The 12,810-nt window shown below is 31.7% G+C and overlaps 1 protein-coding gene and 1 pseudogene across 1 annotated transcript; both read left to right on the top strand.

Annotated features, from left to right (window-relative positions):
* Positions 1–1,152: 1,152 nt before the first annotated feature.
* LOC128169419 (melanocyte-stimulating hormone receptor-like) lies at positions 1,153–3,170 on the top strand. Its single transcript, XM_052835570.1, has 2 exons — positions 1,153–1,200; positions 2,244–3,170. Exons 1-2 carry the CDS (start codon positions 1,153–1,155, stop codon positions 3,168–3,170), a joined length of 975 nt encoding a protein of 324 aa, XP_052691530.1.
* A 5,606-nt stretch (positions 3,171–8,776) lies between these two features.
* LOC128169415 (uncharacterized) lies at positions 8,777–11,844 on the top strand (annotated as a pseudogene).
* The last annotated feature ends 966 nt before the right edge of the window (positions 11,845–12,810 follow it).

Genomic DNA, 12,810 nt, shown 5'->3' with positions numbered 1-12,810 from the left:
ATAATAAAACACATTAAAAGAAGTGATACAGATCTTTAAAAAAAGGTGAAAGAGAAAAAACAACAATATGGTACCGGTTTGAAAAGAAAAGATAAGACTAAATTCAGTTTTCATTATTATAAAAAGAGTTTTGTTGCTGCAATAGAAGTATCTACTGCTTTTAATATTTGAACATTTCACTTAAAGAAAATTAAGACACGACAGTTAGAATATCTCTCTTTCGGTATACCAAAAGATACCCTCTAAAAATGAAGTACAATTAATATGAAGAACACTGCAACCCAATCATGACAAAGTATAAGATTTTGGCCAATATTAAGATATATATATATTTCAATCCAATTTTCTTCTATAATTTTATTTAGATGTATCCATATTCGATTAATTCAACAATAAAAAAAAAGATAAATGGTCTTAACACTAAAACATTCCAAGTACTTATTGACATTCTTCTGCTTGCGTGGAGTTATTTGATGTCAATAATCAATATTTTGAGGTACAGTACCGATCAGACCCAACCTAACACGCAATTCAATACTATTGAAATATGCTTAAAAAATTTAAAGACAACATACAGTACCGATCAGAAAAAACAAAACACCAAAGTAAACCCTAACTAAACCCCGGGTTTACTTTATGGGTTTACTTTTTGAAAATTTGAGTCCAATCGGGGTTTACTTTAGGTTTACTTGAGAATTGCTTTGGAGTCAACTGTACGCACGGAAGTGTGAATCAGACCCGTCTTTTATCTTACCATCCTACTGCCCCTTGTATATTCCAAATACACATGAAGCATCTGCTTTCAGGGTATACTTCTGTTGGGGATTTAGTCTCTGTGTCCACTCTTTAATATTTTAAACATCTTTCAATATTTTTGAATTGCATACTATACAAATTATTACACAATAAAAGAGATAAAACCAACAAAAATTATCAATCATTATGCTGACTATCAAATGAATAATTCTATTATATAGTAAAAATATCGAATGTTTTATGCAATATTAAAGCTGCGTTGTTACATTATTAAAAAAGAAGAATGAGAATCCAAGTTTTTTTCACTTTTTTTTCTTTTTGTTATGATTGTTTCTTATTTTGGCAAAGTATAACCGATCATTTATGTACTTTGTAGCGTATACGTTGACCTCAAACATGTATTTAGTGTACTGGGAATTGCCTGATAACAGCATGTTAGATAATGTAAGCTTTATATATATATATATATATATATATATATATATATATATATATATATATATATATATATATATGCAAGTTAATTCGTTCGCGTTATCTTTCAGCACTTCTTCACAGACCGTCCGCTGCGTCGGACGGGATTTTTCTTTCTCGGGCTCGAATTCTTAAATATAAAGATGTAGCTGCCACATTTTGATCCGGTGTTTAAACATTATCTAGTTTTTATATATTATTTAGTTTAGTTTAGTGCTAGTTTTGTAGATGTTTTTCTTCTTTCTTATGTAGTTTTTATTTTGTTGTCCTGAAGAAGGGACGGGTTGTCCCGAAAATTTGACAATATTTTACTTTATTGTTCGTGTCGTTGGTTATTTTTAGTGCTTTTATATATATATATATATATATATATATATATATATATATATATATATATATATATATATATATAAATATATATATATATATATATATATATATATATATATATATATATATATATATATATACTCATACATTTCTCTCTGTGAAGACTGCATTGTAAAGAAACAATGTTAGATTCTCTTCAACCATGTTACGTGACATACGTGTTAACTTTAAACCGGATGGCGATAAAAATAATGCATAAAAAGACACTAACCCCACTGTTATCACCAACAAAACCCATCTCCTCTTAGCAGTACGCAACCTAATGTCTGAGTATTACATTTATATTAGTGCACTATTCTTTAAAGATTCTCATTTAGAACTTGGTTGAGTGGCAAGAAAATTTTGATGACATCGGTTCCTGGTCATACAAATTGAAGAAAATAGTTTTAGCATAGTTTACCAGTGAGTAGAATATTCATTTATTTTCTAACATTTTGTTTTAACTTACAATTAATGTTCAATTTCTGGTCAGACGTTAAACAGATGAAATGTTATTTTCCTTCCGTTATCAGTCGTATTAAAATTAGAATATACTATGCGTTTATGATATAACTACTCTCAGTCTTATTTTACAGACGACATAGGGAACTTATATACTAATACTAGCAACATTGTGGAAAAAGTTTGTTCTACATTTAGTAAAATTGTGCATTGGGATAACACGCAGTACAAGGACAAATATGCATGTTGTTATTGCTGCATCAATTTTGTTCTGCATTGGATTAATTGGAAATTCTATCACTGTGTGTTTTGTTGCTGTGTCAAAACAACTTCACACTCCGACATACGTCACGATTGGATGCCTAGCAGTGTCTGACGTACTCGTCTCCGTGACGCAATATGTTCGTATTCTACCAGGTCCTAATGAATATTTATTGAAAGATAACTCTAGAAATTTGATGTATGCGATATTTTCTTTTTTATGTATTCATTCGGCATGTTTCCATATGGTATTAGTAGCATATGTACGTTTTGTTTTCATTACAAATCCTCTCCGCAGTTTGAATCTGACTTGCAAACGAATTTTGTGGATGTCTTTTGCCGTTTGGATAAGCTCTATTGTCGTTTCCATCGGATACGGAATAGATAAAGTGCTATTTTTAATGGGCATAGTATCCTTCGAAACTGTTTTTTTCATTGAGGTTGGGTTTGGTTCGTATGTTAGTGGTTTACCATTTATTATTTTAGTTGTATTTAATGTTCGAAAGCTGTATTATCTGTACAACCAAACAGCTTATGTTCGACGAACCAGAATAGCAAATTCGATGTCGTTGATGTTTTTTATTATTACCGTGATTTTTCTCCTTCACGTAATATATCCTTTGTTTTACGAAATCGACTTAGCAGTATTAAAAGACGGGTCAATTTTAAATAGACGCTTAGACATAGTTAATAAAATGTATTTATTTGCATTGCTTGTTAATAGTAGTTTAAATCCTTTGGTGTATTTCATGTTTTCACCCCCTGTTTTAAGACTTCTATCTCGATTTAGAAAATATTGTAATCATTGCACATATCCATGTATTAGTAATCCCAGTTCGGGTCTGTAAGTGAATAAGGTACCATTTGATATCACTTCTCTCTGGTAATGGTGATCTCCGTCATCAAATAAAATCGTTTTTGCTCTATAGAAAGCCGGTAATGTTATGGAATTGTTTGAATATGGGTCTGTCAATTTTATAGCTGAAGGTAAGTAGCTCTACATATTCAACAATTTATTATGAACGACCGGGGATCTAGTTTCGTACGTGTTAAAAAATTGCAACTTACAACAAATTAAGAATAAACATTCGGCTAACTATTGACTGATAAAGCTTATTTTCACACGTAAATTGCAACTTTTTAACACTGCGGAATCGTAGCTTCAGTGTCGCCCATCAATTATTTAGACCAGGAGTTACAGACCTGCAGCTAGACATTTTATAGACTTAACAATATTGCACAATACATTTATTTTATTATTGATATTTTATATATTATTAATTTTAACTTCAGCTTGTAAAAAAAATGATAATGGAGTTCAATTGCGTATTTTTTTTAACAGCAAGATATAACTGTGTGTAATTTGTACATGTAATCGCACGTGTTTAAGGTTTTTTAAAGTCAGTCACGTGTTAATTGTCTTTTTTAAAATATGAGAAAAAGTCTTCTTTTGTATATTTACCTGAAATACTTATAATTTTGAGTTCTCTAATAAAGATACAGTTTATAAACAATCTGTTGTTCTTATTTTGATAATAGTCAGCATTGTAGTTATAACATTATGTATCAGTGTTTGATAAACCCAATTGCCATTTTGTTAACAGGGAGCATAGACAGAGGAAAATTATTCAACCGAGGATAAAGGTGATTTGCACCAGAACTTGTAAAATCGATTTTTGATCTTCGATAAAAAATATAATAAAATACAACGTCTGTAACGGTTGTGAACCCGCAATTTGCTAATCTATTACGCTATCCGTTCGATATTTTTAACAGGTATGCGCTCAAAATTCTAAAGACTGTCAACTGAATGAATGTAATGTGATACAATGCACTACACTACACACTCGCATGGTTTAGATCCACAATGTTTAACCAAAAAAAAAAAAAAAAATATATATATATATATATATATATATATATATATATATATATATATATATATATATATATATATATAACTGATTGGATGCACGGTGTGTGGGTATGTGTTTAATGACTGGTTGACATCACATTATTTTCTATCATGAAAAATAAGTGCTTCTTGTTAACAATGTGGCTGGTGTAACGTAGAATAATGATCCCCGTAGAATAATGACCGGGGGTATTTTTCGACCCAGAAAATGACCCCCGGTTATTATTCTACGTAGAAAAATGACCCTTTTGTCTGAAGAATAAGTGTCATTTTCACAAAAATGAGCACACATTATACATGAAGAAAAGTGACCCCTGTAGAATAATGACCCCCTTATAGATTAAACTTTTCCTGTATATTTTTTATTATTTGTTTATTACAATATTGTATTTTTTACCGCAATTTACAGAAAGTAATAGAAATTATAATTCATCTTCGAATAAACTTAAAGTGAAAGAAGGGGTATATCGAAAAGAAAAATCCTTCCGTTATAACAAGATACTAACGTATCTTTAATTTTAATTGCATCGGGGTATGATTGTCATCTTAACGATTACATTCACATGTATCTCATTATTACGAGTGACAATACATTTTTTTTTGTTCGAGATACAAGACACTATTAAACAACATTCTGTTTATTGGCGATGAAAGAGTAACCTCGATATTGTTCAAGAATTATACTTGCATTTACGATTTTCCCGTACTACAAACTGCTGGGTATGCATGTGCATCGCCCGGAATTAATGATAAAATTAAAATTACGAGAAGTTTAATTTACTTAACTGTAAGGCATAATATAACCAAGCCGAAGTTAGCGGGCACTAACAGCAGCCATTACACTAGTAGAAGTTAACTTCCAATAAGGAAAATCGTCAAAGTACTGAGAGTACTCGAAAAGAAAATATATTTTACTTCATCATTGGCAAAGTTTGATTAATATCAAGATTATTAATGCATTAATAGTTTGTATAGGCATTGACAACACTGGGTGCAGTAAAGATCGTGTGATCAAAATCAAGGGGGGTATAAACTTCAAATATGAGCCCGAACTCCTTATCAACGCTTTTAGAAAAAAATGTGTAAAAAGAATCGATTGATTGTTGATAATTTTGGGAACACAGTAACGGGAAATAACTAAGGCCAATCATGTATGAAGAAACAAAGTGACAAAAATATAAACAAAACTAGAGCTGAGCTCGTTACAAGCAACAAGGAGGCCTCCGTTACAGGTTCAAGTCAAGAAAGGATTGTCAATCAGACTTAATAAAACCAGTCCCTTTCTCCTTCTCAAGATCAGATTGGTATTGATAGGAAGTCAACTTTACACGACCTTAACTTCTGATCTATGAGGGCTATGGAAAATCATATGGAACTGTTCAAAAATTTATAGACAAATTAATCTATAGTAGTTTTCTATGTAACCTACAACTGCAGAGTATTGAAGAGTTACATCTTTCATAAAACAGATAAAAACATGTTTGAGAAAAGTTGGAGGTACAGTGTATATTTAGATTGTTTGCAAATGTAGAGGTCATGGCAAGAAGACCTCCTATCGATACCTATCAGACCGTTACGAGTGTAAATGGACGCTTTAACAGACGAAGAAATTAACATTTTGTACGAAAAGAAAATGCTTGGCAATGAAACTCCTGAAGCACTTACGTACACTCTCTGGTTGAATAATATCATTCATTTTGGTTTAAGAGGAGTGAAGAACATTGCAATTTAGGATGGGGGACATCAAATTAAAAATTTTCGTAATGCAAGAGATCCGATTGATCTCTAAAAACTATATGCAACAAAAATACCTCTAGGCTATTCGTCAGATGACGACCCTTTCTAGCTATCAAAAAGAATCATCTCTTCAGCTGACTCCCGTAGCGATATATGATTTATGAAATGAAAAGTTGGAGAGAAAAAAACCTAGCTTCGTTTATGAAAGAGATGGCTACATCAGCTAAATTTAATAGCCAAACGCTTACAAACTACAGCGCAAAAAAGTATCTCGTTCAGAAAATCCGTAATGAAATGTTACACAAACTGACATTATGCAAATAAGCGGACAAAAAATGTACAGCCGGATTTAAATAGCCAAAAAATGACTAAACTCTACAGGTGGTATTTTTTTCATAAATAATTAGAAATCACAGTCCAAGCAATATACACATCTCTAACATATGTGCTATTGATCTGAAAAACATTTACATGCTATCTTAAAAACTGTAGGAAGAGTTATCCATACAATACGGGTACCCTATATGCAATATTTAGCCAAAGATGACTACGTTCAACAGCTGGTATTTAAAAAAAAAACATGAATTATCAAAAATCAAAATCCTAGCAATATGAACCGCTCTAATGTATGTACAATTAATTTGCAAGAACAAAGTCATATCGTGAAAACTATAGGAGGATTTATTCGATGTGTGTGCAATTGTACCCTCCGCCCAGATAGTGAATAAGGCGTGTTATATTATAGAAACTAAGGGTCTAGACGTTATAAAAACGTCGATATAACTAAATGTCTGCAGCTTATATTAACAACGTATAAATAATGATAACTTAAATGTAAAAAAGAAACATTGCCCTTATTTTAATACATACACATTTTAGAGTATATATTAAAATATCAGAATACTTTCTAGAAAAAAGTAAGGCGTCGTCATTTAGGATGACAATGCATGTGCTCACGAACCTTTTGGACAACCCGTGTACATCTTAAAACACGATCACATGGATTTTATTCAAACTTGAAAATAATGCAATGAGTGAATGCCTGGAAGTTTTAAAATACATTACCTCAAAATCTATAATAATCTGGAAAAAAGAAATTATGATTTGATTAATATACAAGCATGACTCTTTAAGAATAATTCTTGCATGCTATCTGAAATCAATATATATATTTATTTCCGATCGTAAATATAAAACATAAAACTGATACGGCATAACAGTGCAGATATTAACTGGAGCGATTTCGATACTTTAATTGGAACATGCTGCTGTTGGTTTCAAGGTGTTTTTTTGTTTTTTGTTTTTTTTTTTGTAAATTCAATCAATGCTTGATTAAGTAATTCAAAGTATGCACAATATTGTTAGCTTGGTTGTTGAAAACGATTTCATTAATATGATATTTTTACGGACTAAAAAAAAACATGGAGTACTTGAATATGAACTAAATGTATACGCAATTTAAAACATATTTACATTGATAACTCTTACAAGATATGTATGAGAGGGTCAGGTATCTTACATTCCCACTAAGAGTTGATGTTATATATGACTTTAAAGCAAAGCCCAAAATACTATATTGCAGCATTTCTAATAAGAGAATGACCTAAGGTTTCAGTGTAAACAATGTATTTTGCCTCTCGGAAACTTTAAAGTACAAACTCGTTTTATTTAAATTTAGAACGTATTGTCAATTAACAATTGTTACTTCCATACTTATGTCTACTCGATATTTATTCCAGAAAACTTGAAATAAAGGAAACAACATAGTCTGCGTCATCTGTTTTGTATATTTGGATATTTTACTTGTAAGGGACATTGGCATTAACCTAACAACAAAACTGTATGTAAGAGATGATTACTCCAATATTTTATAGTCAGCTTTCCTAAGTTTCTGTTCATTTAAATATTTGTTCGATCAATGTTTTGATTTAAACTACGTGATTTTTTTTTTGGGGGGGGGGGGGGGCAGAGACGTCCAAATTGGCAGGTCAAGAACCAGAAAGAGGATCGACCATGTGTTCCTCCTTGTCATGAATGTAAACGAAACAACTAATGCTTCCTTGGAACCAATTAGATTGGATTTGATTGAATGTTTTTACTTTTATTTAAGTTTTTGAGTATTTATTAATGAGTCGTCAAAATGTAAAGGTAAAACAGGTTGTGTAAATGATTCTCGAACGCCGCAAGATTTAAGAAAAAAATACATCACTTCCGGGAACCACACACATGTCGATATCCTTGCATTATTGGGCCTCATATACTGAGGGGCGTGTCAAACTTCTAAAGTTTGTATATGATCAAGAAAATCAAGAAAAATATATATATTGGATCAAACTATGACGATCTTCTCAATTGTTTTGACTTGTAAATAATAAAACGGAGAGACCATAGAAGTGATAGGAAATTCAGAAAGTTAAATTGTTTACTATTTACATTGTGTATTTTTACCGGTACGTGTAATTGGTCTAAATTATACACATTCATTACATGTATTATGTATCTGTCGTTCACTTTTGATTGAATTAGATGATGACACAGTCAAACGATCGGCGTGTGAATGTGTTATGAGAGACTACTACTGCCATCATGTTGCTGCTGCTATTCTCTTTAGATAAGAACATGAAATTCTTTATGCAGCATTAGTTTTACTTTAAAGTTTTATGGATTTAAAACTATTTTAAAACAACATCATTTCTTTTTTTTCCCTTTCAGTTGCTACAAAAATGTCAGCAAGTCTGACATCAAATGTAGTTGGCTAAAACGCCCAGTCTCAACCCAAGAAAATTGAGATAATTGTTGAAATGATTCCATCTCCAAATCCAACATACAGGTAATTTCTTAAATACTAAAACAGATAATTAGTATAAATATTCACATATACTAGGGTATACAAGTACTAAATTGAATGTAAAAATGTTTTGCTAATTTTCAATGTATTTATATGAAACTGATTGACAGTGCTCGTTCATTGCCGTTTTAAGACACCGCCCATAAGGCATTATATAAAATGCTAGGACATTTAGGGCGATCTACTGGTATGCATGTAACTATGGTTAACTTTTGATTAAAATGTTTTTGTAAACAGTTTTGTTGGAGAAAGGGTTTTCACTTTTTTGTTGAAAATTACTTCCAGAATAGTTCTGGCATTAGACTAGTTCTCGTCCAATACAAGTAATGACCATCCTATATTTTGTGCAAATTTGAGATGTCACAATGCACTGGCAATTAAGAACTGGTCCCATGACAATAGTTTGTTTTCCTTATTTTTATGTGGAGGCATAAGCAGTCTTTATAAAACTTGGTGAAATAGTACAATGTACTTCTTTTTTTTCATCTTACCAGCCCCTGTCCCCTTATAATATTCATAGGTCATCTGTTGGGTTTGTTAAACATTTTTTTTTGAAAATAAAGGGGGGAACTGACCATTTTTGAAAAGATTGCAAGTCTGTACAAAAATTATTTTTATATCATTGTGTTGTTCATGCTTGTTTGCCAAATATTTCCTATTTAAACTGTAATCTACTCATTAGTTAATATACTTTAACTGAGTAATATTGACTCCAATAGCTCAAATTATCTTTATTTTCATTGCTAAATTTCGGTTGTTAAACACAAATATCTCCTTGTTTCCTGAGTCACAAGAAACTTCAGATAATCTTAATTGCTGAAATGCATATAATTTGAAACCAACATTAGGTACTAAATAACATAAAATTGCATCATGTGTTGGCTCTTGATTCATACTTGTGAACTGTACAAGAAAGTTCTTGAAATCCTTGGCTTGCAAACTGTGTATTTTTTAAGTTACAAATTACCGTGCAATCATAAAAATTAGTGGTTTTTGTGGATATCCTGGACCCACGAATTTACATGCCAACGAATGTCTCTTTTTTTTTAAAGTAAAGATATCTTTATACTATAAAGTGTTACCCATGAAATTACATCCCAACGAACAAGGAAAATGTAAGATATCCACGAAAATTGCCCCCCCCCCCCCGCCCCCCAACGTTCACCTTCCAACAGTATATTTCTGCATTCAAAGTATTTTATTAAATTATCATGTAATATATTGACTGTATGTCTGGTTTTAATACATGACTGTAAAACTGTTTATATACTGTTATATAATATTTATTTAATGAAATGAAATGAAAATATATTTTTTTAAGCGCTCCACTGGTTCCTTTCTCCAGAAGTTCCAGTAGAGAAACCACTAGTGCTATTGGTTGAAGACCTTTTGCTTTCGGAAAGCTTTCTGCATGCTGAAGACCAGGACAATTGGCTCTGTACACAACTCAAAGTCACTGTGGACAATATAAATACGATAGCGGAGAAAACTTAGGGACATAGAAATAATGCTGTTTAGGTCATTGTCCGAAAACTGAGAATAACAGCCTCTAATTTTGGACAAGTCTTTAAGGCTGTAAGACGGAAGATGTATTATTTTAATTAATTGTTTTGTATGTCCACTCTTTAATGACTGTGTTTACTTTCTCCCTTAGTGTTTAGATTAGACTTAGAGTTTGAACACTGTTTTTGATATTATTTGTAAAATGTAATTAGGTTCTTTGGAAATCATCTCAATGTTGCTAGTTTTGATGTGCATTTTTTAAGGAAGAGCAAGTCTTTGTTGAAAAGACTGTTCTCTGCATACAACCTAGAGATATGTCCTGTCAATTTCATGTGGGATAACCAACGAAAGACCGGTAATTGACAGCTACATACTCTTACGGGCTTCTCTTGAGGAGACGGGTAGATTCAGATTAATTAATTAATATACATTGTATTAGTAGTTCTTCCAGTCAAATGTACTTGCAGTAATTTTTATGGAATACTATATATACAATATTTTTAGATGATAAGTTGGTGTGGTCTACATGTCAAATTGTACATTTTTAGTCTATAAATTTCTTATGAATTTTATACTAATTTTAGAAATTGATGCTCTGGACAATAAGTCATGTGATCTGCTCCAGAGAAAAAATATCAACTTCTATGAAAAATATGGTATGTGTTTATAATATAATTTTTATTTGAAATTTTGCAGGAGTTTGGCTACACGAGGCTGGCGCTATAGGGGCTTCTCCTGATGGTATAGTCACCCATCAACCCCATTGTTCAGGACATACGGGAATACTTCATTTCCAGACAGAGGCAGCGAAATATCAAGAAGCTGAGCTAATTGAAGTAAAGTGCCCTTACTCGGCTAAAGACATGAAGATAAAAGATGCAGTTGAAACAGTCCCTGGATTTTTTCTTGGTATGATTAAATGTTTGATGATACATTTTGTACAGTATTACCCATCCTTCTTTTCTTGAAAATGTTTTGTCTCTTTACATTTGATAACTACAAGTATGAACAATGTTGTTTTTTTTTAGAAACAGCAGACGGGTATTTGCACCTGAAAGAAGACAGTGATTATTACCATCAAATTCAAGGGCAGCTGTACATCACCAAGAAGAAATGCTGCGATTTAATAGTATGGACACCGACAGATCTGGCTATCATTCGCATGGTAAAGGACATAAATTGGTCAGCGAACATAGAGAAACTCATCGATTTTTATTTTGAAAAGTTCATACCAGAGGTCAACAAGAAATAAATTGTACAGTTTGATACCCATCTGCTGACTGTTTCTGGTGAACGTACTAGTAAGAGTCGTGTTCAGCTTTAACATTTGTATCATGAACAAAATATTTCATCATATTACTGAAATTACATGTTGTTTCTCTAATAATATTCTTTAAACAAGTATGCCAAACATTAAACTGATTTAATTAAACTTATAATACATGTACTTGTTATTTTTTGTACTTATTTGTTTCTTTAAAAACACAACCGAGTTAGTATGAGACATATGTATGAAGTACTGTATACAGGGTCATTTTTGCCCCTAGTTATATTGACCTTTGATACTTGCAAAAGGTTTCGCCAAGTTTTGAATTTGCCCAAAAGCAGTTTTGTCATAAGTGTTCATAGTTTTATTTCTATTCATTTATAGGTAGACTCAGATTAATAAATTACTATGCATTGTATTAGTTCTTCCAGTCAAATGTACTTGCAGTAATTTTTTTGGAATACTATATATACTATATTTAATGAGTAGTTGATGTCGACCTGAAGTCAAATTGTCCATTTTTAGTTCAAAATTTTAAAAAAAATATACTTTGTCTTTTTTTTTTTAGAATTTTATACTAATTTTAGACTAATTTACGCTCTGGACCATAAGTCATGTGATCTGCTCCAGAGAAAAAATATGAACTTCTTTGAAAAAATATGGTATGTGCTTAGAATACATGTAATAGTTATTATTCGAAATTTTGCAGGAGTTTGGCTGCACGAGTCTGGAGCCATAAGGGCTTTTCCTGATGGTATAGCCACCCATTAACACAATTGTTCAGAACATACCGGTATACTTCATTTCCAGACAGAGGTGGCGAAATATCAAGAAGCTAAGTAATGTGCCCTTACTCGGCTAAAGACATGAAGATTAAAGAGGCAGTTTAAACATCCACTGGGTTTTTTTTCTTGGTATGATTAAATATCGGATTATACATTTTGTACAGTATTACCCATCTCTCTGTTCTTGAAAATGTTCTCCCCCTATACGTTTGATAACTACGAGTATGAACAATGGATTTTTTTATTTTATTTTAGAAAAAGCAGACGATTATTTGCACCTAAAAGATGACGGTGATTATTTCCATCAAATTCAAGGGCAGCTGTACATCAACAAGACGAAATGCTGCGATTTAACAGTATGGATACCAACATATCTGGCTTTCATTCGCATTGTAAAGGGCATAAATTGGTCGGCAAACATGAGAAACGAACC

The sequence above is a fragment of the Crassostrea angulata genome, unplaced genomic scaffold (genome assembly GCF_025612915.1).
Source record: "Crassostrea angulata isolate pt1a10 unplaced genomic scaffold, ASM2561291v2 HiC_scaffold_127, whole genome shotgun sequence".
Lineage (NCBI taxonomy): Eukaryota > Metazoa > Mollusca > Bivalvia > Ostreida > Ostreidae > Magallana > Magallana angulata.
The sequence above is the reverse complement of the archived record's forward strand: the minus strand, read 5'-3'. Positions and strand labels throughout refer to the sequence as shown.

Bases quoted from the DNA above. Each gene is read 5' to 3' on its own strand.
- LOC128169419 (XM_052835570.1), top strand. From the start codon at position 1,153: ATGTATTTAGTGTACTGGGAATTGCCTGATAACAGCATGTTAGATAAT. The intron at 1,201-2,243 runs GTAAGCTTTATA...TTGTGGAAAAAG, and splicing joins ATAACAGCATGTTAGATAAT to TTTGTTCTACATTTAGTAAA.